Source organism: Podarcis muralis, chromosome 8 (genome assembly GCF_964188315.1).
Source record: "Podarcis muralis chromosome 8, rPodMur119.hap1.1, whole genome shotgun sequence".
Classification (NCBI taxonomy): domain Eukaryota; kingdom Metazoa; phylum Chordata; class Lepidosauria; order Squamata; family Lacertidae; genus Podarcis; species Podarcis muralis.
In genome coordinates, this window is record NC_135662.1 from 63,596,849 (window position 1) to 63,623,660 (window position 26,812).

General features: G+C 44.2%; 1 protein-coding gene across 2 annotated transcripts; it reads right to left on the reverse strand.

Moving 5' to 3' along the window:
• Window positions 1-5,296: 5,296 nt before the first annotated feature.
• RIOK1 (RIO kinase 1) lies at window positions 5,297-26,180 on the reverse strand. Of its 2 annotated transcripts, none has more exons than XM_028737777.2 (18): window positions 26,057-26,180; window positions 24,715-24,831; window positions 22,925-23,123; window positions 22,356-22,446; window positions 20,165-20,234; window positions 20,038-20,080; window positions 19,488-19,580; window positions 17,736-17,848; window positions 17,537-17,617; window positions 16,992-17,078; window positions 15,484-15,621; window positions 13,802-13,905; window positions 13,061-13,167; window positions 11,960-12,025; window positions 9,679-9,798; window positions 8,169-8,222; window positions 6,498-6,647; window positions 5,297-5,832 (listed from the first exon to the last, which is right to left on the reverse strand). In XM_028737777.2, the coding sequence occupies exons 2-18, from the start codon at window positions 24,783-24,785 to the stop codon at window positions 5,722-5,724; spliced, it is 1,698 nt and encodes a 565-aa protein (XP_028593610.2). In that variant the 5' UTR covers window positions 24,786-24,831; window positions 26,057-26,180; the 3' UTR covers window positions 5,297-5,721. The 2 variants fall into 2 exon arrangements, with proteins under 2 accessions (XP_028593610.2, XP_028593611.2); XM_028737778.2 differs by lacking the exon at window positions 26,057-26,180 and adding an exon at window positions 25,813-25,993.
• Window positions 26,181-26,812: the final 632 nt, after the last annotated feature.

Below are 26,812 nucleotides of genomic sequence, written 5' to 3' on the forward strand. Positions count from 1 at the left end.
AGCCAGCGCAAACAGGAACCGAGCAGAAAAAGCAAACAGTCTCCCATACGTTGTGAGTGACCAAGGGGCTATTTAGTGAGACCTTTTTGTAGGCACTGGTGGGCATGGTGCTGCACTGGCAACATGGAGAAATACCGTACGTGAACTGGCCTAAGTTGTTTAAGTTGCCTTCAGCCGTTTTGGAGCTGGGCCACGTGACACAAGTCGATAGCTGTCGCAGGACCCCAGACTCTAATGCTGGAAGGTGTTGAAACTTTTGTCTGATTTAAAGCCTGGCCTACCCAGTAAACAATAGAGAATCATGTCAGCCACATCAGGAGAGCAAAGAAATGCAGGCAAGGGGATTAGCAAAGATGCAGAGCATGAGGCCACACATCCGCCATCTTGTTATGGTACCTCAGGGCTCTCGCACGTAGAGGCAACAATTCTGGGCGAAGGCCGAATAAAATAGCTATTGAATCCTGCCGTTAGATTAGTAGTAGCGGATACTGTACTAATTAATAAGGAAACTGTAATCAAGACAATTGTAGTCTTTCCCATTAAATATTGCCATGTAGACTCTTCCAAGTAGGAACCAAAGTTTCACAGCAGAAGTTGCAGCTTGGGTCCCTTGGGAGGGTGTTGTGGAGACTCCAAGTACAGGATAGAAGGCCAGTTTTAAAAAATAAAATAAAATACTAAGCCTGAAATCTTAAAACACACTAAGGAGTAAGCCCTATCAAATATGGTGGGGCAAATGGTTATATATTCTTTTCCTTTCTTTCTACAAAGGACGTGCCACGTCAAATGTTATTTACATTAAAAGCAACCATCTTTTATGCCCTCCTTATTTGGTACCTTTTTATATATTATTTTTCAAAAAACTTACTAATCTCAGTACGTATCTATTTCTAGTCCTTTTTGTCCTATGAGGTTGAAGTTGAGGCTCCCTCTAGAGGCTGTGAAAAGTATAGCTGAGAATTAAAATGTCTTCCAAGCATGGCTTGGAGGGGTGAGTCACTTTCCCCCTCATTCGCTAGCCCGGTTTTTGTGCTTGGCTGCAGCAAAGGAACAGCTCGCTCTGTCCCTCCTCCTGCAGCAGCAGCAGCAGGCTTAGTTTCTGTGCCGGCAGCTGAGGAAACTTTATGTTTCTCCAGTGCGGAAACGCAAAGCAGGCTGGCAGAGAAAAACAACAAACCCCCCTTTTCTTTGCCCACAGTATTTCCATGTCAGCCTGGTTGGAGGGAACTTTATACTCCCTCCATGGCCAACATACAAATCAGGCAGTTTTCCTGAAGTGGGATAGAGAGAACTACTCCTCTTCCACCAGACCTACTTATCTAGAGGACATTCCTATACAGTGGTACCTCGGGTTATAGACGCTTCAGGTTACAGACTCCGCTAACCCAGAAATAGTACCTCGGGTTAAGAACTTTACCTCAGGATGGGAACAGAAATTGAGCAGCAGGAGCGCGAGGCCCCATTAGCTAAAGTGGTACCTCAGGTTAAGAAGTTTCAGGTTAAGAACGGACCTCCAGAACGAATTAAGTTCTTAACCCGAGGTACCACTGTACTCCTCTGCAATGCATTCCCTGTAGCCTATGGCAATCAGGTACATTGTTAAAAAGTTGTGGTTGCTGAGGTGAAGAGGAAGAGTGAATAAAAACATAGAGTTTAATTCTAAGACGGGACTGAACATTCAAATGATGCAAACTGGTTGCAACGCTGTGTACAATTCAGTGCACACATCCCATCGAATGAAGTGAGGCTTAGCAACACGGAAATACAGTGGTACCTTGGGTTAAGAACTTAATTCATTCTGGAGGTCCATTCTTAACCTGAAACTGTTCTTAACCTGAGGTACCACTTTAGCCAATGGGGCCTCCCACTGCTGCCACGCCGCCACCGCACGATTTCTGTTCTCATCCTGAAGCAAAGTTCTTAACCCGAGGTACTATTTCTGGGTTGGTGGAGTCTGTAACCTGAAGAGTCTGTAACCCGAGGTACCACTGTATATAGGATCAATGGCACTCCGCAAAACACACGTTAGAAGACGGTGGATTCCAGGAACATGACCTGAGCTTTGTTTTTCTACACACAGTTCTGCGAGTATTCAAAAGAATCAAGAGATGCTCCTGACATTTTTATCTCCACTCTCTGCAATTACCGGTAATAGTGCTTTTCCTCCAAAAGCCTGATTTAGAAGGGCAATAAACAGTCCTGTCACCATCTATTACTGGCTCAGAAGGCAAGTCTCTGCTGATTGCAGGTGAATTGCATACCAATTGTCAGCTGTACATCATACAGAGGCACATTTCTCTGAAAAGGCTCAGTACACCCAAGACTAAAATAGTATGTGTGTGTATATCTCCAAGTTTGAGAAATACTGATTTAAGACCACTGACACGTGTGTCATTAGCATTAAAGCAAATGCTAGATTTTTATTCAAAAGCCAGCAAAGCTAGCTTTTTGTGCAGAAGCTGGTGACGATGCAATATTTTGATGAATGAATGCTACCTTAAAAAGGATAAGCTTCTTTTACTGTTGGGAAATGACTGCAAATTTGCTTCTGGCACCTATGAATTGGAATATCACTCCAAATATGCATGAAACTGTAGACTGTAACACAATCAATTTTACTTCAGGACAGTCTCATTGAAAACACTGCAACTGTTCTGGAATATGTGAACAATCTAGTCCATGGTGGTACTGGCATTATTCATTATTTTGTTTGACTTCACAACTGCAGTGTTATTCAGATTTTACAGCAAAACAAAGAGGTGTTGTTGTTTTTTAAAAAAATGAACATTTTTTGGGATTGAATTCGTTATTGGAATCCACAGTGCAACTGTTAGCCCATGAATTTATTTAGAATAGAATAGAATAGATTCTTTATTGTCATTACACAAGTGCAACATTGCACAAGTGCAACGAAATTGGATGCCATCCCTTAAAAACAACAAAAGCAAAACAACAACAACAACCAAACAAACCACATTCCAGCCACACCCACACCAACACCCATCAAACTCCCAGGTCACACTATCGAGTTACAGCATTCAAAAAGGCCACAGCTCTTGGATAGAAACTGTTTTTCAGTCTATTTGTCCTTGACTTGATGTTTCTATATCTCCTGCCAGAAGGCAGTAGTGCAAACAGACTGTGTCCCGGGTGAGATGAATCCTGCAGGATGTTGTTTGCTTTCCTAAGACAACGGGAACCGTACAGTTCTTCCAAAGATGGGAGAGGATGACCAATAATCCTTTGGGCTGTGGTTATGACCTTCTGGAGCACCTTCCTCTCCCTAGCTGTACAACTGGAGAACCAAGCACAAATACAGTATGTAAGAATGCTCTCTATGGAGCCTCGGTAGAAGGACACCAGCAGTCTCTCACTCAGATTGTTCTTCTTCAAAAGTCTGAGGAAATAAATTCTCTGCTGGGCCTTCTTCACCAGAGCAGTGGTGTTTGCGCTCCAAGTCATGCCCTGATCGATAGTTACTCCCAAAAACCTGAATTCCGCCACCCTCTCCACCCGTTCCCCGTTGATATACAAGGGCTGAATGTCCGCCTTTTTTTCCTGTAATCCACCACCAATTCCTTGGTCTTAGCCGTATTAAGAGCCAGATTGTTCTCTCCACACCAAACACAGAGCCGCTCCACCTCGTCCCGATAGGCGGACTCATCCCCTCCTGAAATGAGCCCTACCACCGTAGTGTCATCAGCAAACTTGATGATTTTGTTGCTGGAATAGATGGCTGTACAGTCATACGTATAGAGAGCATAGAGCAGGGGACTCAACACACAACCCTGTGGTGAGCCGGTGTTAAGGCTAAGGGCTGTGGACATATGTGACCCTACTCTAACCCTCTGAGAACGTTCTGACAAAAAAGTAGCCCTCTACTTATAGACTCAGTACCCATACAGAGAATATTTTCAGGTTTATTTTAAAACAGAAGGGCACCATCGATAAGGTATATAAAACATTACTGTGTGCAGCTGGTTTGAGCACTCTGGCTCCTTAAAAGGCCAAACCAAATAAATATACTACTGAAGTTATAGTTTGCATTGCATTTGTTTAGCCTAAACACTGTAGGCACATCTGCAGAATTGTGCCCCAAACAACATAACATCTGAACTCTGATTTCAAATATTTTGAAAACAAATAGTAACACTTGCACAATAGATTATTGCTCTTACGTATCACAGATCTTCAGTCTGCAAGTATCCACTCTCACTGAAGATGGGAAAAGCTGCTCTTCCAAGTTTTACCATTTGAACAAGTACAGTGGTACCTTGGAAGTCGAATGGAATCCATTCCGGAAGTCTGTTCGACTTCCAAAACGTTCGGGAACCAAGGCACAGCTTCCAATTGGTTGCATGAAGCTCCTGCAGCCAATTGGAAGCTGCAGAAGTCATGCTGCACATTCAGGTTCCAAAGAACTTTCAAAAACCAGAACAACCACTTCCGGTTTTCGATCGTTCAGGAGTCAATACATTCGACTCCCAAGGCATTTGAAAACCAAGGCACGGCTGTACTTCTAACAACCAGGAAGCCGAAGGAACAAAAATTTATCACAGAAGAATGGAACACAAAAGCAAGTATCACTGGTCCAGTTTGTACATAATGCTAAGCCAGATTAGCACAAATGCTTCACCATGAATGATCAAGTCAGAAAATGCTGGCCATTTGGCCTCCTGTACAGCTGCCTTGCTATCAGAAGCAAAGCCATGGTTTGCCATAGCATTATATTCAAGCCTGAACTCATGGTATTTACTCAAACAAACCAAAAGTTCCTATGTAACACTAAGCCAAACCATGGCTTACTTCCTGGTAGTGCAGCAGGAGAATGGGAGATGCCATTATTTTCTCACTGCATCAGCACACCTTATTTGCTTATGCTACCTACTGTAAGCTGGCTTACTGTTATGTCCGAATAAGGTCACTGAAGTGTCACAAGCCAATCGAGAAATAAATGACACATTTCCAAAAGAGAAGGCGAGGATTTAATTTAGCTGTCCAGTTAGTAGAGCTCTGCTGGTTTTCTCCCGTCAGGCAGGAGGAGGATCTCTAACCCTTCACTTGCTGATGAACGACAGGAACGAGGTACTGCAATAAGCGCTGCTGTTCCTTCCCATAGTCCATCCCATTCTAGGCCAACACAAATCCAGACACAGCCAAGAGTGAGGATGATCAACCACCTTTCCAAGTCTGGCTGTTTTCCTTCCCTACCTTCTTCCAGCACACCATCAATACTGTGGATTATGATGAATGGGTAGAGAATTTTCATCGCTGTGCACGAGACAAACTGCAGCAGTTCCAATGTAACGGATAGTTTTAATTCGTGAGTATGCATATTCCTCCCTATACACATTATTATTATTTACATATGCATGTGCATCTGCTTTGGAGCATGAAAAAAGAACCTGGCATCGCTCTGGCTGTTCACACTACTAAACTGCAAAATACAACTTGCGTAAATTTCTCTGGACTGGCCAACTGCCTTAAAGGAATTCCATTTGTTTTTATTTATCCACCAAGAAGACATTCCTGGTGTGAGCTATAGACTATATGCACGGGTACACAAGCAAATCTCGGTGACTGGTAACAGTATGTCCCTTTCACATTGTTCCTTTGGTGGCCACCACAATAAATGGCCGATGGGGTTTATTTTAATATCAAAACAGCAACCCATTAAATCACAAATGGCTAAAGCTGCCCATTAGAAATGGCAGCCATGATTTATTTGCCCTTTTTCATCTTTGCAGTCTTCTCTTTCCGTTTCTTCACGTGCTTTGGGGTCTTGTTTTTCCTCTTTTCTCTCTGAGCCTCTTTGGCTATCTTCTTCCGTTCCTGGAAAAAGATAGTATTGTGAATAATAGGCCTAAGTGACCAAGTGGACACATAGAATATTACAGGTTTTATTTATGAATGTTTATGTTTTAATGCTGCGTAATTGGGTTTTTGGAAAGGGACGCGGGTGCGCTATGGGTAAAACCTCAGTGCCTAGGACTTGCCGATCGCATGGTCGGCGGTTCGAATACCCACGGCGGGGTGAGCTCCCGTCTTTCGGTCCCAGCTCCTGCCCACCTAGCAGTTCGAAAGCACCCCTAAGTGCAAGTAGATAAATAGGTACCGCTTTATAGCAGGAAGGTACACGGCGTTTCCGTGTGCTGCGCTGGTGCCGGCTCGCCAGAGCAGCTTCGTCACGCTGGTCACGTGACCTGGAAGTGTCTCCGGACAGCGCTGGCCCCCGGCCTCTTAAGTGAGATGGGCGCACAACCCTAGAGTCGGACACGACTGGCCCGTACGGGCAGGGGTACCTTTACCTTTTTTTAAAATTGGGTTTTTAAAGCCACTGGCCCCATCTAGCCCAGTACTGTCTCAGCAATGGCTCTCCAGGCATTGAGACGAGGTTTCTCCCTCGCCCTGGCTACAGATCCCAAAGACTGAACCTGAAATCTTTAGCACACACAAAGCACACACTCTGCCACGGAGGATGCATCTGAACAACTAACCTTTTTATCCACGCTGGTTTCAGCAGGTCGATCTTTAGGATGCACAGATTCTTCTTCCTGCTCTTTGCAGCCCAACTCTGAATGGTCAGAACTGTCATTGTCCTCTGAATCAGAATCTGCCTCCTCTCTGTTTTCAAGGAGAGCAGGCACCTAAAAGGCAGACAACATAATTGTGTCGTTCTAGTTCTGGACTTCAAAGTGTCAAGAAAAGCTCCATAGGAAATAACACTGGACGCGCCACAATTCTAGAGAATTCTCTTTTGTTCTCACTTAAATCTAATTGTTTTTGAAAGTTCACAAAGGAGTCAATATACATTGCTGAACTCTCTCTTTCTTCACATACCTATTTATACAATTGCTGTACTTTTCCCTCAGAGAAAATATATATATATACAGCCTGAATGACCTGGAGCCCTCTAGATATTTTGGACCAAAACGCTCATTATCCCTAGCCATGCTAGCAGGGGCTGATGGGAATTGTAATCTAAAATATCTGGAGAGTATTACATTGGGGAAGGGTACTCTAAGCCAGGGTTTCCCAAACTTGGGTCTCCAGCTGCAAGCTAGGATTGATGGGAGTTGTATTTCAAAACTAGCTGGAGACCCATGATTGGGAAACCCTGCTCTAAGATAACTCTTAAGCCAGGAATGAAGAATCTGTGGCCCTCCAGAGCTTGTTGGGCTACGATTCCCATAAGCCCCAGCCATCATGGCCAATGGTCAGGGATGATGGGAACTGGGAGTCCAACAACATCTGGAGAGCCTCAGGTCCCCTATTCTTGCCTCAACAGCTGGTTGAACACATGGAGCATCAATGAACCATCACAAATCTACCCTCACAGCTAAGTTTTTGTATCCACTCACATTGCCTCAAACACAATGATTCCCCCCCCCCTGTGAAGTCAGTTGCATCATCAAGCATAAAGTAATCAAGCAATAAACGTGAACAAGCAAACTAGGTATTGTATATCATCACAAGAAGAACTGTTCTAGTAGCTAAAAGGTCACTGTAAAGACAATATGCAATTTGATTCTGGTGACAGCAAAGCAGCCTTAGGATGGATACTAGGTAACCATTTCTAAACTCGGAGATTAATTAGGCAAGGGTACAACCTGCTCAGGAAAAGCTGGAGATTTGGAAGAACAATTCCAATATCAAACTAGGGAATCCTGCTTTCTACAGAGGAAGAGGCTAGTTAACCCACAAGGTTTCTTCCAGTTCTACAATGGCATGCCAATTCATGGTAAAAGGGAGGTTTGCTATGGTTTGGAAAGATGCCTGAATTTACAAACTACGGCTTGAAATGGGTTTGTAAACCACTGCTAGTCAGTGTCACTCATTTGTGACTAATCACAAACCACAGCCCTACCTCCAGAGGCTGCTGCACTATGGAGAGGAAAGTATGGATTTATGAAACCGAGGGTTGGGAAAATGAAGGCAGACAAACAGATCTAAGCCATCATCTGCTGATTGTCTATTGTTTGGTATGATGTTTGACATGAGCTTATGATTCCATAGACTAGGAATCAGCTAGATATTTCAGCATTTAGAAACAAAACATTCCATATTTCCATATTTACCTAATACATACATACAATGCAAATTTAATCTTCTGAGAAGCTTCAGACAAAGTGATTTTTACACACGGAAGAATACAATCTCAGACTTACCTTCTGGACACCTGATAAATCCTTCTTTAACCCTGTCACAGTCTGGTAGAGAATCTGCATAGGAAATAAATATAAGAAACCTGGAATAAACGTTTGCATTTATATAGCACGTTTCAAATGTCCAAGGGCTTCATATATATTATCCTGGTAATCCTTCTCAATGAGCCTTTTGGGGAAGCAGCAATATGAAGCTGGGTGTCTCCAGTCTATGTCCCTCAGCCTACCCATTACATTACATTGGCTCAGTTGACACAAAGCACTGATCACTGCGTCAAGTACTCACTGTGTCCATTAACAGTGTGCTGTTCTGTGAATACAGGCATTTATTCATGCAGGCATACAGATTTATAAACTGATTCATAGCCTCAAGCCATTGAAGCAGTGTCCAAATGAGATAAAACAGACACAAAAATCACAAAGTCTTTACGAAAACTAAAGCAATTTCTACAAACAACGAAAAACCTTTTTACAAGAGAAACAAATAATATTTGATAGAATGATTGTGTCACCCCTTCAGGGAATGCTTTCGTAGACAAAAAACACACACGTTTGCAGTAGATGTCTGAAGGTAAAGATGCTAGGCGCTTGTCCGATTTCAATTGGTCACTTATTCCAGAGGGAATGCAGCGGGAATGCTAAAAGCCCCAGTTTCTAGTACAAACTAAGCATAGCTCTGGGGCACACGCTACTCTCAGCAGTGCCTTATCTGAGCAGCAATTACCGTATTTTTCACTCTATAAGACACACCAGACCACAAGACGCACCTAGTTTTTGGAGGAGGAAAACAAGAAAAAAAATATTCCGAATCCCAGAAGCCAGAACAGCAAGAGGGATCGCTGCGCAGCGAAAGCAGCGATCCCTCTTGCTGTTCTGGCTTCTGTGATAGCTGCGCAGCCTACATTCGCTCCATAAGATGCACACACATTTCCCCTTACTTTTTAGGAGGGAAAAAGTGAGTCTTATAAAGCAAAAAATATGATAACAGGCAGGGATATATAGTATGAAGCTGTCCCTTAGGTAACCTGCCCCAGTATTTACATCATGACCATCCCTTTTATAGTAATAATCTACCATTTCTGAGACCAGCTGAGGCTGTAATTGTGGAACTTTAAATAGAGGAAGAAAAGACTGAGAGGTTTCCTTTAGGAACATTGTTTTATTACAAGCTTGCTACCATTGTTACAGTGTATCGTGCCATGTTCTGGTCAGTACAGTGGTACCTTGGGTTACATACGCTTCAGGTTACATACGCTTCAGGTTACATACGCTTCAGGTTACAGACTCCGCTAACTTAGAAATATTACCTCAGGTTAAGAACTTTGCTTCAGGATGAGAACAGAAATCGTGCTCCGGCGGAGCAGCAGCAGCAGGAGGCCCCATTAGCTAAAGTGGTGCTTCAGGTTAAGAACAGTTTCAGGTTAAGAACGGACCTCCAGAACGAATTAAGTACTTAACCCAAGGTACCACTGTATGTGCAACCTCAAATTCCACATAGTCCAAGGATACTTACATTATCTTGCTGCACATTTAAGGCCGTCTCTTCCTCCTTCAGCTTCATCATTGTGTCAACATCCCTCTCGTAGTTCTTAACTTCAGTCAGAGTTCTTGGGATATATGCTTTCTTGAACACCTAACAAGATGAAATAACCACAAACATTCATCCAGTTCTGCAATGCCGAAGTTTTAATAAATAGTATATGACTAGATCAGCAAAAATCGTCGACCTCTTACATTATGTCTAGTTTGGTTCTCAGGAATATGTTTACGTGGACAAGCAACATGGAAATCAGATGGCCTAGATTTGGCCAGTAGCAATTGTTGTAATTATGTCAACACATTTAGCAGCTGGCGTGATTAGAAACCTTATCTGTGATCACTGTGTTCCTACACTGGTCACATTATAATAATAATAATAATAATTTATTATTTATACCCCGCCCATCTGGCTGAGTTTCCCCAGCCACTCTGGGTGGCTCCCAATCAGTGTTAAAAACAGTACAGCGTTACATATTAAAAACTTCCCTGAACAGGGCTGCCTTAAGATGTCTTCTGAATGTCAGGTAATTATTTATCTCTTTGACATCTGATGGCAGGGCGTTCCACAGGGCGGGCGCCACTACCGAGAAGGCCCTCTGTCTGGTTCCCTGTAGCCTCACTTCTCGCAATGAGGGAACCGCCAGAAGGCCCTCGGCGCTGGATCTCAGTGTCCGGGCTGAACGATGGGGGTGGAGACGCTCCTTCAGGTATACAGGACCGAGGCCGTTTAGGGCTTTAAAGGTCAGCACCAACACTTTGAATCGTGCTCGGAAACGTACTGGGAGCCAATGCAAATCTCTCAGAACCGGTGTTATGTGGTCCCGGCGGCCACTCCCAGTCACTAGTCTAGCTGCCGCATTCTGGATTAATTGCAGTTTCCGGGTCACCTTCAAAGGTAGCCCCACGTAGAGCGCGTTGCAGTAGTCCAAGCGTGAGATAACTAGAGCATGCACCACTCTGGCGAGACAGTTCGCGGGCAGGTAGGGTCTTAGCCTGCGTACCAGGTGGAGCTGGTAGACAGCTGCCCTGGACACAGAGTTAACCTGCGCCTCCATGGACAGCTGTGAGTCCAAAATGACTCCCAGGCTGCGCACCTGGTCCTTCAGGGGCACAGTTACCCCATTCAAGACCAGGGAATCCTCCACACCAACCCGCTCCCTGTCCCCCAAAAACAGTACTTCTGTCTTGTCAGGATTCAACCTCAATCTGTTAGCCGCCATCCATCCTCCAACCGCCTCCAGGCACTCACACAGGACCTTCACCGCCTTCACTGTTTCTGATTTAAAGGAGAGGTAGAGCTGGGTGTCATCTGCATACTGATGAACACCCAGTCCAAACCCCCTGATGATCTCTCCCAACGGCTTCATATAGATATTAAAAAGCATGGGGGAGAGGACAGAACCCTGAGGCACCCCACATGTGAGATCCCAGGGGTCTGAACACTCATCCCCCACCACCACTTTCTGGACACGGCCCAGGAGGAAGGAGCGGAACCACTGTATGACAGTGCCCCCAACTCCCAGCCCCTCTAGACGGTCCAGAAGGATGTTATGGTCGATGGTGTCAAAGGCCGCTGAGAGATCCAGCAGAACTAGGAAACAGCTCTCACCTTTGTCCCTAGCCCGCCGGAGATCATCAACCAGCGCAACCAAGGCAGTTTCAGTCCCATGGTGAGGCCTGAATCCCAATTGGAAGGGATCCAAATGGTCCGGGATCCAATGGGAAGGGATCCAAATGGACATTACCACATCATGCTAAGCCATGGTTTACCACAAGCTGCAGCAAACCCTGGACTCGTGTGCCCCATTCCCTCTCCTTCTCCTGGGGGAGTTCAGAAGCTTTCACCTCCAGTTAATGACAGCTTGTAGTGTTATCTGGACCCAGAACTGTGAGTAACACAAAGTATGGTTCGTTTTGATGACCCAACCTGTGGTTAATGCTGGCTTTTGTGAAACCAGCCATGGTTAGTGTTAACCACTTTGCCATACAGACAACAACATGAGAAACCATGGTTTGGCATGATGCGGGAACACTGCCATCGTGTAGTCCACATGAGGGGCCACTTAGGAACAGGTGGAAACACTCAAGTATAGAAAGAGAAAGACTGCAAGGCCAATAATCTCACGGGCATTTAGATACTGTAAAAACATTTATAATAAAGACACTGCAGAACATTGTCAAATTACTGAGGAACATTTCACAGAAGAGACACAACAGATACAGAAGCCAGGGAAGAAATCCAAGCTCTGGCTTACCTCTTCATCCACATTATCCTGATTGGACCTTTCATCCTCTGTCCTCTCACACGATATTTCCATTGCCTACAGGATATAATGCAAGACTTTTAACAGTGACTCAAAGGCCGCCAAGACCTAAATGCTCTCCTCGTAGCCCTCAGAAATAGCTCTTCCTATTTCCTACCTCTCCCAGAGGGGCTGTCCCTCTCCCAGAATAGGCTTTCTACAAGGGACTGCCTTTAAGAACAGACGGGAAATTTGAACCGGTCCAAAACGTGCAGGCCAGACTTTTGTCCAGAGCATGTAACTCTTTATTCTTTCTCAAATTCACTGGATGCCTGTTTCGTCTGGGCTCAATTAAAACTGCTAATTTTGCCCTTCAAAGCTCTAAATTGTCCAGGTTCTGGTTACCTTAACAACTCTCACATCTGATACAGAACTTCCCATGCTTTAAAATCAGCTTTGGATGTCTTAATACATGTCCTGTGGAAACACATTATTCTCTGTGCCTTCTTTTCATTGCCTCTTAAAACCTATTCTAATTAAAGAATTATAATCCTTTAAAGGTTTGACTATTGCTGCCTTCATATTACATTTGTGTTTTTTTAAAACTTTATTATTAGCATTTTTAATGTACATGCTGTACTTCTGTTGTGCATTTTATGTTGTACAGCCACTCCATATGCCATATGAGTAGAAGAATACAGTACAAATAAGCAACTGACTGAATCGAGTGGTTAAGTCTTCAACCTTATATAGCTCCAACCAATAGCAGCCAGGTCAGAGATAATTGGAGCTGTAGTCCAAAATAACAGGAGGGCACCAGGTTGGGGAAGGTTAGAGAATTAGTGTAGAGTACTAGACCAAGAATGCAGGCATTATGAGTTTGTGGGAAATGACCAAAACGGACACACTTTTTTTCACCCTTCATATTTGATTAGCAGTGCATGTGCACTTCCGTATCTATAGCAGGATGCAGAAACCTTTGCAAAAACAACATCGTTGCTATTCACAATAGCTAAATCAGCTTTCATTTATAAAAAGAGAATTGTAAGAAAGCTGAACCTCTATCTTCCCTCCTAATGCTTTCCCATAGAGGCAAAATCTCTAAAGCTTTACCTTTTCAAGGTAAGCATCCATGTTCTCGTTTGTAATAGATGGATCTGTAACGAATTCAAAGAGTTCTCTCACCGTCATCACTGCAACATTGTACTTCCGGAAAAAATCTGCCAGAAAGGACCAAAGGCAACATAAGATATTAGCACCTATGCAAACCAAATGCAGTGTGGAATATCTGAACTTTTGTAAAAAAAAAAAAAAAAATTACATCTTTCCGCAGGGCCTGCAAGACAGAGCTGTTCCATCAGGCCTTTGGCCAGGGCACAGCCTGACTCCCTCCTTTGGCAATCCTCACAGAACTTCTAGCCCAATGGTTGCCATTAATTTGACTGGAATTAATTTTAGAATGAAATGATTTTAGAATGTTTTATCGTTTTACTGTTGTTAGCCGCTTTGAGCCCAGCTTCGGCTGGGGAGGGCGGGATATAAATAAAATTTATTATTATTTTTTATTACTAGAATAACTCTGTTATTTGGTGGAGTCCTCAAGAGTTATCCTGGACAGTGGATGTTGAAGCAACCAATCTCCAAAGCATATCCGAGTCAAAATATCATTCGAGATAACTCAATAACATTTTTAATTTGCAGGAAAATTTACACCAGCGCCCATTCAACATTGTATGTATGAGCAATCGGGATCAGATCCATGCATGCAAATCTGTCAAGTGACAGGGGATTAAATCATGCGCACAAAAATATTCAAGATATCCAGGATGTTGATGTTCCTTAGCTGGAACTCACCATTGATGTTAGAGCAATCTTTCCTCAGGAATTCTAAAGCATGTGGGTGGTCGTGTTCCACAGACTGGGACACGTCTATGATGTATACCTCACCACTGTGATACCTGGAGAAGTGGGAATAAGCAACATGATGCTATCGTTAGTACTGCTGTTTCTGAAAGTTTACTAGAGACTTTTCACGGAACGTTCTACCACTTAGGGTGAAAGAGGGAGGTCATTAGAATTTCAGCTAATGTAAAGCACAAGTCATTTCTGCAAAATAAGGCCACTGTATGCCCTACGACTGTTTTGTTTACTTAAATTAAAATGCATTTAATGATTATTATTTTATTATTTTTTTCTACTTGAAAGCTGAGGGCAGATCAGAAGATACAAGGCTGATCAATGTGTTTTAGCTATTTTCTTAATCTCAATTCTTATTTCTCGCCATAAGCATGCGTACCAAGGAAGGCGAGGCAGAAGAATCTAAACGCAGGTGCCAGAGGTGTCTTTAAGATCCATGAAAAGCTGGATATAGACTTATGAAAGATACTTGACCAAGGTTTTAACTTTAGGGAAACCTTGGAAACAGAGACGAAGGGGCATGTCAAACACCTGAATCTTAGGATGGCAAAAGATGCTTGATCTAAGTCCAATTGCATCTCTTGCTCTACATATTTATTTTTATACAGTGGTGCCTCGCAAGACGAAATTAATTCGTTCCGCAAGTTTTATCTTCTTGCGAGTTTTTCGTCTTGCGAAGCACGGTTTCCCATAGGAATGCATTGAAAATCAATTAATGTGTTCCTATGGAAACCGCTTGCCAGGCTGGCGGTGGGGAGAAGGGCTTTTCTCCCCACCGCAAGCCTTCAGGACAGGTACGGGAACAGAGGGGAAGGCGCGCAGCGCTTTTCCTCTGTTCCCGGGGCTTGCGTGGGAGGAGGGTTTTTCCTCCCCACCGCCAACATTCAGAACAGCATTCTGAATGTTGGCGGTGGGAAGGAAAACCCTCCTCCCACCCAAAGTCTTCAGGACAGCCATCCGAAGGCTGGCGCGGGGAGAAGGTCTCTCCGCCCCCCCGCCAGGCTTCGGAGCAGCCTTCCGAAGCCGGGCGGCGGGAGGCGGTGTTCCCGCCCGGCCGCCCGGCTTCGGAGCATCCTTCCAAAGCCGGGCGGCGGGAGGAGGTGCCCCCGCCCCGCCGCCAGGCTTCGGAGGAGGTCCGAGGACAGTGGGGAAGACGCGCTGCGCTTCCCTGCTGTCCCGGAGATTTCCCTATGGGCTTTCGTCTTGCGAAGGAAGCCCATAGGGAAATTCGTTTTGCGAAGCGCCTCCAAAACGGAAAACCCTTTCGTCTAGCGGGTTTTCCGTCTTGCGAGGCGTTCATCTTGCGGGGCACCACTGTACTGCAGAAAGATAGCCAACCTTCACTGAACCCCCAAAATGGTTTTAGGAAAAAAGGAGAATAGAAGCTCATTTACATTTGACCCCATATTGTAGGATAAATTCAGCTTTTCATTTTTTATTTTGTTTCTTGGAAACTGCACCAATTTTTAAAGAGCTCTTGTGTAACAATGACACAAAGCATCTATCAAATTCACAGGCTGTGAAGCCAGGAGGACAACACCCTAGCTCCAGGGCAGAGTTGTGCAAGGTAACATATACGGATGAAAGAAGTATCAACGTTCAGCTTCTTTAAAACGTACAGCATGTTAAATTCACTGAGATCTGCATGAACAAGCTTGGCATCTTGGTACATTCTTCTCATGTATTGTATGACTTGCAGATACAACTCCCGAGCTTTGGATTCCGACAACTGGGCATTTTTCAACAATGGAGCAGGCCTTGGATCAAAAGGAAAGGGGGAGAGAGAACAAAAAACACAAGAATATAATCAACAGCTGTCCTCCTCCTTCTCCAATACCATACCCACTTTGGCTAACAGAATGTGAGCTCTGCTGAGTCAGGCCAAAGGCCCATCGAGTCCAATGTCCCATTTCCCACAATGGCCAACCAAATGTCCATGGGAAGCTCATAAACAGGACCAGAGTGTTACAGCACTCTCCCCAATTCTCAGAGACTGGTATTCGGAGGCATAAGCTATTGGAAGAAAGGGTCAAACACCTCCCCTTGTAACCTATTTTCAAATACAGTGGTACCTCAGGTTACATACGCTTCAGGTTACATACGCTTCAGGTTACAGACTCCGCTAACCCAGAAATAGTGCTTCAGGTTAAGAACTTTGCTTCAGGATAAGAACAGAAATCGGGCTCCGGCGGCGCGGCAGCAGCAGGAGGCCCCATTAGCTAAAGTGGTGCTTCAGGTTAAGAACAGTTTCAGGTTAAGAACGGACCTCTGGAACGAATTAAGTACTTAACCCGAGGTACCACTGCACCTGACTTCTGAATAACTCTCCACTGCATTATACACACATGCACACACAAACACACACCTATTCCCCTCCCTTCCTCTATTTTTTTCTTCTTCTTTCCTTTTTTCCCTTCTATGGCATCTTCTATCTATCTATCACAGTTACTATTATTATCACTATTTGTTTTATTTCAGTAGACATCTCTCTCATTTCCTTTGCACATGTGTTTTTTGTATTTGCTTATACTAATGTAATTTCTAACGGGTGGGGTAAGCTAATCAAGTATGTACAGTAGTACCTCGGTTTTCGAACATCTCTGTTGACAAATGTTTCGGTTTTCGAACGCCGTAAACCCGGAAGTAAACGCTTTGGTTTTCTAACCCGCCTCGGAAGTCGAACATGCCACGCGGCTCCCGCTGAGTGCATATGTTATTTTTCTCATATTTGTTTATTAAATTTGCAGACCACCCGTTGCGCCCCGGTATTTGAACATTTCAGAACTTGAACGGTCTTCCGGAACAGATTACATTAGAAAACCAAGGTACCACTGTATTCACATCTAATGAATTGTATCAGTTATTTGCATCTAACAAATTATATTATTTTTCTCCCCGTTTGCTTTCAGATTTTTATTATTTAGGCTCCCCCCCCCAAGCAATGATGAGACAGCCCTGTCTGAACTACATGACAATACAAGAGCATTTTTTTGAGATAGATAGATAGATGAGAAAACTCAGTAACAGAGCTATGGACTTGCTTCTGACTAGATACAGGACTGAATTGCTAATAAAGTGATTTCTTTATATAAAGAAATACACAAACAAAGTTTCTGAGTATACTTACATGTCATTTTTGCCAATAAAGCTCATAACAAGAACGTGACTTCTGAGCATAATAGGTTCTGGGCATGGAATTTGGGCTGTATGTAACCTACAAAAAAAAAAAAAGGCCCCCCCCAAATGATATTATCCAGCATGAAGGGTTTTTTAAAAAAACAACACTTGTAACACTTACTAAAATGTTCTAAGTGTAAAAAAATAAAGGCCCATTAATAGTTATAGCACAGAAAAGACTCCATTTATCTGTCAGAAAGGTAAGCATGACTTTGGGGGAAATGGGAATGTTCCTCTATGGGAGAAGGGACTGGGGTTAGCAAAATTCTCGTCTCTTCAAACCCTAGGATTCTATTTTAATTTCCCAAGGAAGCCCATTAAAATCTTCATTTGATCCACTACAAAATGGAGCATAGCAGCCTTTGCAAAGGTGTTCTGGGCTACAACTCTGTGTGCCTGATGGCTGTTGTGGGCTGGAACAGCTGGAGGGCACCAGGCTGATGAAAGCTGGCGTATGGGAACAAAGTCTTGGCCAAATGTTTGAAAAAAGCTCACCTTGTTAAATTCCTCATTTCTTTCTCTGCCCACGTCTTGACCATTTTTCTTGGGTTTCCTTTACAGTAGCCATGGCGAAACCTTGAGATAACAACAACAGGCAAATGTAATTATAAAAAAACCCAGCATGGAAATTATTGTTATGGAAAACGTCAAGTAAGCCTGCACACATAAGTAAAAATTTAAATCTCAGACTCACCTGAACTCTCCACTCACATACTTATCCCGATCTTTAAACATCAGTATAGACGTTTTATAAATCTTTATGGCTCTGTTCTCTCCATTTGCTGTGTTGGCATGATATACATTAGCCTAGCAAATTGCAAATGGGCAAAACAAAAATGTATCAAGTTCTGTATCATCTGATCTTTATTCAAGGATAAAGACCCTGTTGCTAAAAACCCCCCACAGTTTTAAGATTACAGTGGTACCTCGGGTTACATACGCTTCAGGTTACATACGCTTCAGGTTACATACGCTTCAGGTTACAGACTCCACTAACCCAGAAATAGTACCTCAGGTTAAGAACTTTACTACAGGATGAGAACAGAAATCGTGCTCTGGCAGCATGGTGGCAGCAGGAGGCCCCATTAGCTAAAGTGCTGCTTCAGGTTAAGAACAGTTTCAGGTTAAGAACGGACCTCTGGAACGAATTAAGTACTTAACCTGAGGTACCACTGTACAATCCAAGGAGATCCTATACTACAAAAGTCTACTTAATCCACCAAGCTAAAGGCAGCCCAAGAAACCAATAGGTTCTAGTGCCTACCTGGTCTACAAAAACCAGGTTATTAAGGACTAAGCTGGCCAAAATACAAGGCTAACAGGTCAGTACAGTGGTACCTCCGGTTACGAACGTAATTCGTTTCGGGGTCCGTTCTTAAGCCAAAACCGTTCTTAAAGTGAGGAGCACTTTTGATAATGGCGCCTCCTGCTGCCGCCGCCACGTGACTTGCGCTCGCATCCCAGGGCAAAGTTCACAACCTGGAGCATCTGCTTCCAGGTTAGCGGAGCTCGTAACCCAAAGTGTTCGCAAGGAGGACAGTGCGTAACACGAGGTTCCACTGTACCTGTACAGCCCTATTCCAGAAGGCACCTGCGTAGAACCACATTTCTGTTTACATTTTCAGTCCCCAAACACTTGGATCATAAACAGGAGAGGCAGGTGGGGGCATACCTGCATACTTCTGCATGAATGTGCAAACCATGGCGCCAATGATGCACACAATTTGCATGAAGCACACAGAACAAGATTCCTCTCATGAAAATAATAAAGATGGATGTAAAGTTCTCACAAAATGAATCCTGTTCTACTACACTGTTGCACATACCAAGACCACTTATTACCGTATTTTTCCGTCTATAAGACGCCCCCATGTATAAGACGCCCCCTATTTTGGGGGACTCAGATTTAAGAAAATGGGGGGAGATGGCCCCGTGTATAAGACACCCCCTAATTTTTGACATTTTTTTGAAGGAAAAAAAACCTAGTCTTACACACGGAAAAATACGGTAAATAAGATCAATCATCTAGCACAGGGACTTCTAACTGGCAGCTTGCAAGCTGGATCTGACCCTCCAAAAGGTAATTATTTTTAAAGTTCAGAATTCATAGGCTGGATTACATTATGTTCTGTATTACAATTACCAGGATTCAGCTTCTAATCTTCTCACAGCATTGATTGAAAGTAGAAGGAAGAAATCACACAACTGCAGCTCACCATCGTAACACTAAAACATTGTTTAGTGTAGTGTACAACCTCTCCATTGTCTTTGCATGCTTATACTGTATAATTGTCTGCCGCTTATATAATAACTTGAGTTTGAACTAATTTGGTTTTTATTTATATTTTGAAAATGTGTTGTGTGTTTAATTGGGGCCCTCTTTTTGGTCTAAAACCATTAGATTAAACAGCTTACTATAGCTGGCTCTTTTTGCTGTGAAACCAACCTCTTTTCCTGTGCTGATGCAGCCATTGATCTCCGATATGACACCTCTGGTTAGCATCTTGAACAGAATCATTCTAGTCCTTGGATCCAGAACCTCAGGAAAGCAACAAAACAGCCTTATGAAATGGCATTACTTAGAACTGCTGCCCAGAAACTTTTCTCTTGCATTTATTGGTCCCGTCTAAATTCTTGCATATAAGAGATTATATATATATAAAATAATAAAAACACAAAGAGAGCTAAGAGCATTGGGGGTTTTTAGGAGCTAAGTTTTAGGTTGGTCCAAGCCAAGAATTAGAACAATAAATCACAGTAAAAATGATTGATTAAAATGGATAAATACCAAGATTAAGCAAAAGTGGAAGACAATAGCACACTAAAATCTACTTAGCTATGGACACCCACTACAGAATTCTTCAGGACTTACTTCTGAGTAAATGTGGTTGAATCATTTTATTACGTCAGTTAGCTTTTTTAAAAAGGTGAGGACTCTTGATTTTTATTTAAATGGAGATTTTTTTTGCAACTGTCTGATACTTTGTGTGACTTACTTGTTCCACTGTCGCTCGGTCTGACTTGTCTTTCACCCGGTACCTAGTGGAAACAAAGGAATTTCATGATCCACTACACTTCATTTGGATAATACTGAAATACAAATGTGTCATCCTCACTACTTACATTTCTGCGTCTCTCTGCCTGGACTTCTCAGTAACTTTATTTATAACAGAGTCAGCAAAGTGTAGCCTGTCTTGAAGAGGGGAAAACACACACATATAAGGAAATTAACACCAATACATTCCTCTTTCATCTACCTGCACCTCTCAATTTAAAACTAGCTTCTGACTCTGCACCCTGAAAATGCATCATGCTCCTTATAGAATCATAGAATCATAGAGTTGGAATAGACCACAAGGGCCATCGAGTCCAACCCCCTGCCAAGCAGGAAACACCATCAGAGCACTCCTGACATATGGTTGTCAAGCCTCTGCTTAAAGACCTCCAAAGAAGGAGACTCCACCACACTCCTTGGCAGCAAATTCCACTGTCGAACAGCTCTTACTGTCAGGAAGTTCTTCCTAATGTTTAGGTGGAATCTTCTTTCTTGTAGTTTGGATCCATTGCTCCGTGTCCGCTTCTCTGGAGCAGCAGAAAACAACCTTTCTCCCTCCTCTATATGACATCCTTTTATATATTTGAACATGGCTATCTATCACCCCTTAACCTCCTCTTCTCCAGGCTAAATATGCCCAGCTCCCATAGCCGTTCCTCATAAGGCATCGTTTCCAGGCCTTTGACCATTTTGGTTGCCCTCCTCTGGACACGTTCCAGTTTGTCAGTGTCCTTCTTGAACTGTGGTGCCCAGAACTGGACACAGTACTCCAGGTGAGGTCTGACCAGAGCAGAATACAGTGGCACTATTACTTCCCTTGATCTAGATGCTATACTCCTATTGATGCAGCCCAGAATTGCATTGGCTTTTTTATCCAAGACACATCAAGAAAAATGGCGTTGTTGCAATGTTTGTAAAATAAAGCCATTACCCACAACCAAGGTACTACGTTCAGGAACAGTTTCAGGTTAAGAATGGACCTCCAGAACAAATTAATAAGTAACCAGAGGTACCACTGTAGTTTCAGGCCTGCTATTTTGGCAGGAAGTGAACAATACAGAGAACTAGGCCAGACTCTCAGAGACTCCTTCAACACCCTCCTAAGGTTTCAGACAATGGCACACAAAAGAGATGTCTATTACATTGCTCTCACATAGCCATGAATATACTGGGGTGTTGAAGAAATCTGGTACAAATAACTTCCTTCTCTCTCCCTGTGGCCAAAGGAACTTAAGGTTTGCTCCAGAAGTAACTAAGGGTGTGCTGTGGGATGCGGGACCTGCAAATGGAGGAGGGTTCAGTGATACCTGCTGTCATGCAGACAGAGAATGGGCTGTATCAGAATGAGAGAACTTGTAGCTCTCCCAATGTTGTTGGACTCGCAACATTGATCTACCCTATCCAGTGTAACCAATCATCAGGGATGACGGCAGTTGTAGTCAAGTAACATCTGGAGGGCCACAGCATCCCTGTCCTATGAAAACCATAGTGTGCCATGTGCGACACAGAAAATATGATTAAAAAAGAATAGCTTAAAAAGAAAAATATCAAGTTAATCCCCCCCCCCCACCGCGGCCACCCAATGGTTACCATTACGGTACAGTGGTACCTCGGGTTAAGAACTTAATTCGTTCCGGAGGTCCGTTCTTAACCTGAAACTTAATTCGTTCCGGAGGTCCGTTCTTAACCTGAAGCACCACTTTAGCTAATGGGGCCTCCTGCTGCTGCCGCGCTGCCGGAGCACAATTTCTGTTATCATCCTGAAGCAAAGTTCTTAACCCGAGGTACTATTTCTGGGTTAGCGGAGTCTGTAACCTGAAGCGTATGTAACCTGAAGCCTCTGTAACCCGAGGTACCACTGTATAGTCTTTTCAAGCAGGGCTGGTTTTCAGCATTGTGATATATCAGCAGCTAAATACCATGATATGCTGATATATTTCTGATTCTGCAATGTATCTCGACCGTTTCTTTCTCCCCGCCGAGATACATCGGCCAGCCCTACAGCTGATCAAGTCCTGTGCCCCTTGCATGAGCTGGAGGGGGGGTGTCCTCAAAGGTGTAGGCAGGTAGGAGCACAGAGCCTGAGAAACACATTTTCAGGCTCTGTGTGCCTGTCTGCAGTTCTTAAACTCATGCTGATGAGTTACATTAGGAAGTGTGACACACACGGATTCACCAACTTCAACCCAGCAAATATGGCTGTACGGCACGGTCCTTAGCAAATACCTATTTCTAGAAAACAAGAATGACTGCTCTTACCTAGATTGATTTTATTCTCAAACTTTCTTAGGGCCTTATCTGTAGGAGTGGACATTTTGGCCGCGTTGCAGCTAGGAATTTGCTTATTGGCCTGAAACAAAAACACAAAAAAAGAAACCCTGTCACACAAGGATACTCCCTATCTCATAACCAGAGCTATACAATCTGGACATCATGCTTGCACAACCCATCCCTTCTCATGCAAATTTCACAGACCATCCACCTGGGTACAAAAGCCCAATCAGCATGTGAAGTCAAGCTCTGATAAACACTTTAACCATGGTTATGCCTGGGAGGGAGGGGTATATTTGCACCAGAGGAAGAGGGAGCGTGCGATGCTGCAACTCACTCCAGATCCTTCATTAAAGAGTTACAGAAAACAGGGTTGAAAGGAACCTTGGAGGTTATCCAGTCCAGGCATAGGAAACCTGCTTCCCTCCAAAGGTTGTTGGACTACAATTCCTATCATCCCTGCAGGTGTAGCTAGGATCTAAACCTGAGGCCGTCTAAATCTCACTTAAGAGCAACAACAAGTTGGCACCCTCAAGCCCCACATTCCTTGAACATACCTGAGGGTTTCTGCCTGCAGATAACGGATTTCGCTTCGTGAGCTTCCCCATGGCATCGTCCCAGTCCCAATCGCTGTCCTCCTCCTCCTCGCCACTCTCATCCAATTCACCCTCGTCTGCTTCCTCACATAAACGTGGCTGCTGCGTTATAAAGACCGCCTTCTCCTCTTCAGCTGCTTTCGAAGCCTGTGTGCGTTCGCTAACGTATGTATTTTAAAAGCACGTATTTAGTAAAATCATGATAAACACATCAAGTTGCACAAAGCCTGCAACACAGTACAACTAGCTCCCTGTCATAATCATCATCAGTATTATTATTATTATTATTATACTGAAATAGTACCTTGGACCACAGATTAATTGCTGCTTTGCTGTTAGCCGTCCCAGGTAAGTTGACTGACTACCTTCCCAGCTTCCTTGAGGCTCAGTGTCACACCTGGGAGATTCCCCCTTGCCCCTCTTGTGTACAAGAAGGGTGACAAGGATCAAGGCGACTTGCAAGCCTTTCCAAGGTTCATGCTCAGCAAACCCTGCCCCTGGAAGACTGTGGGGGAATGCGTCTGCAAGGACTCTAAGGCTCAGTGGTACAGCATCCGCTTTGCGGTTCAATCCCAGGCATCTCCAGAAAACGTCCCAGTTTAAAACCCTGGAGAGCTGTTGCTGTTCAGTGCAGAAAATACTGCGCTAGAGGAACGAATGATCCTGTTCAGTATGTGGCAGCTTCCTATATCCATGCCTCCAATGCCCACATCTGTAAAAGATGGGCGTAGGCACATCTACTATGCGAATATGCTTTCACATGATTGGAAACCCTACATGAAGAGGGTTCTCAGTCTTGCAGCAATGTGTCCATGCTTTTCTTTTGCAGACACCCACACTGAGCACATGGGTGTCAGGGTCAGGCAGCATGACCCAACAACCTCTTCTGCAGGCTGTATGTGCACGAGCAACTTCTGAAAAGGGCTATTGGTGGTGTTGAAACCGATGAAATTTTGAGGTAGGGTGTATTAGTTCTGAACTTTTACTATAACTCAATTTAGTTTGCAAGTAGGCAGAAACAAAATAGATTTATCCTGTATATTATTATTACAGATATCGTAGACAATAAAAGAGAAATACAGCTTTGAAACTTTTTTTTTTTTTTACTGTAATACGATTCAGTGTTTCTTTGGTTGTTGGATTTCATCCCCTCCCTTCCTCTCATTTGATCTGCGTTTTAAAAGAAAGTGCTACTGTGAAGTTATCTAGGTTGGCACTTGACTACTGGGAAGGACAGCATTGGTGGCAGTTACATATTTCGGCTACTTATCCATGCCGGTCTAAATTTCTGTGCATCTTCCTTATTGATAAGTGAATTAGCTGAAAGTCTTATAAATAACATTATCGGATCATAGATACCCCTCTCTGTATGAATGGAGATGCACGAGAAATCCAGCAAGAAGAACTGGGAACGAAAGTACAAGCACGATTGATTATTAGGCCTTGGATACTGTAAACAAGATATGGCAGCTTTTGTAAAAACTGCCTATAACTGAAGCCAACCCAGCAAGTCCATACCAGAAACATACTCTTGACAAAATCACATTTCATAACTGGGCCCAACCTACGGCAGGTTAGGAAAAGGAAGGAAAAAATACCCCCAAATGTTCTGTTGCTCTTCTGTGTCAACATCACATTGCTACTCTTTTTCTCCCCATTCTTCAAGCAGCCTCTCCGGAAAGATGACTCTGTGGAGCTCTGTTCTTTCACACCATCTGAAAATCACTTTGACAATTCTATTGTTCCATTACCTGTCTGAAGATTCCGCATCATCAAATTGCCCCGGAACTATTTTGCTCATAATTTTCACCCTGTAATTCATTGCGGCTAGTAGAAGATCTCCAATGCACACAACCCTGATCCACTTCCTGTAAAATATTATTGGACAATAAGACAATGTTTTACACACTATATATTGCGAGTGGGTGGGTGGTGTGCGTGCTGTACTCATCCAAGTAGTAGGCTCAACCTGTTACAATATTCCATAACTGATTGTTGTCCGATTGTTGTGTTAAGGCTGTTTTATTACGATTTTAGCATTGCTAGCTTTTTTACTATTCTTGTAAGCCATCCTCCCTATGGGAGGAAGGGTTGGTTATAAGAATGATGAAATAGTAAATAAATGAAATAAAAACAATTGTTCTTGTTCTGGAAGGAAGGATTCAAGCACATACTGGGAATTTAGACTTGAACAATTAAAGCGGATTGAAGTGCTCCGTCCAATCCCCTAAAAACAAAAACAAGATTTTCTGAGATTAGGAAAAGGATGGTGAAATTACACTGGGAAGTGTGAGATGAACCAATTCAATGGGAAGACGTGTAAGTACTCCAGAAGCAAATTAGAGTGAATGCTCATCGTTGCAGAACTGTTAAGAAGCCAGAGCAAATACTCCATAACTCGGAATAATATTTGCGCAAGCAAATCAGTATAAACAGGTCATCTGGAGGTGGTGCCATTAACGAACTTGACCATTATTTGACCATAACCCTTTTTAACCAGTCAAATACCCATCTCCAGGGTTTGGCAGGCTGAAGATTAGAACCCTTACCCACCACCCAACAACTGCTAGGAACCCAAGTTTGAGAAACACTGCTCAACTAAGTCTATAGAGCACAGAACCAGGAGTGCAACTATTCCAGATCATTTCACACAGCACACTTGACTACAACCCCGCCTGGGGACTCGCACGGAGCGTGGAAATTATACGTCTCAACAGAGCAACATCCTGCGTGTACATCCTACAGAAGATCGCGCCAGGCTAGACTTCACCTCCGGCTACTCAGGAGGTAGCACAAACTATAGGAGGCAGCCTGCCTTTTAACCAGGTCCGAAAATGTACGCCCCTAACCTCTGTACGCTCTATTCCGGGGTCCCCAACGCGGCGCCCGCAGCAGCCAGCAAGGGAAGATGCGCAAAAGCGCACTCGCCGCCCAGGCCTCTTGCAGCGAGCGCTGCTTTCGGACAAAGGTCCACGCCAAGCCCCGCTCCGGTTTTGCGTCTCCCCTTTGGCCAGGCCTCCTCTCCCTTTCCCCCGGCGCCCTAGCCGCTGTTTCTTCCCACCCCGCCGCCCGTTTCCTGCTGCCCAGGCCTACCTTTCCTTCCGCCGACACGCTGCCCGGCTCCGCAGGGCTCAGTCCAGCCCTCTTTCTCCTCCTCCCCTTCTCCCTCGCGCCAATCCGGGCGCCCGTCGCTGCCGGCGCCTGCCCAATCGAGGGGAAGGGGAGGATCGCGAAGAGGATCGGAGCCAGCCACGGAGGGAGGGAAGGAGTTTCGCTTCGGCGCGGAGAGGGGTGGATGGAGAGCCGGGCGGGCGCGCGCATTGCATAGCATTGCGCCCCCGGCCCCTGAACCATTTGCGCGAGATGCACTTCGATGCATTAAACGCATCCGGAGTTAGGAAGATGCGCACTCTGATCAGACCCAGTCCGGCTCCGGGTTGAATCTTTTAATTTCTTTTCTGAACTCAAGATTTTTTCTGCACGTGTCTGCTCGGAATCTGCCAGCCAGGGCGAATTCAGTGGGACTTACTCCCTGGTAAATGGGGTTGGGATTGCAAGCGCCCTGAAATCTTTTGATGAAAGGCGGAACAACAACAACCACAACAACAATAACCTGAGACTGCTGGCCGACTGCTTGCAGGTTTGCCGCATGCATCCATGTTGGACTTAGATGTGCCATTGATCCAACAGGCTCGGTTTATGTTCTTATTATTCCGCTATATGTTCGGTCTCTACCCTTTCTCGGCACCCAAAGCCCTGTGTCTATCCTAGGCGGCTCGTCTGAGCACAGGGACTGGCAGGGGATCCCATGCTTCGTTATTTTTCCGGAACTGACAGCTTGGTCCTTTC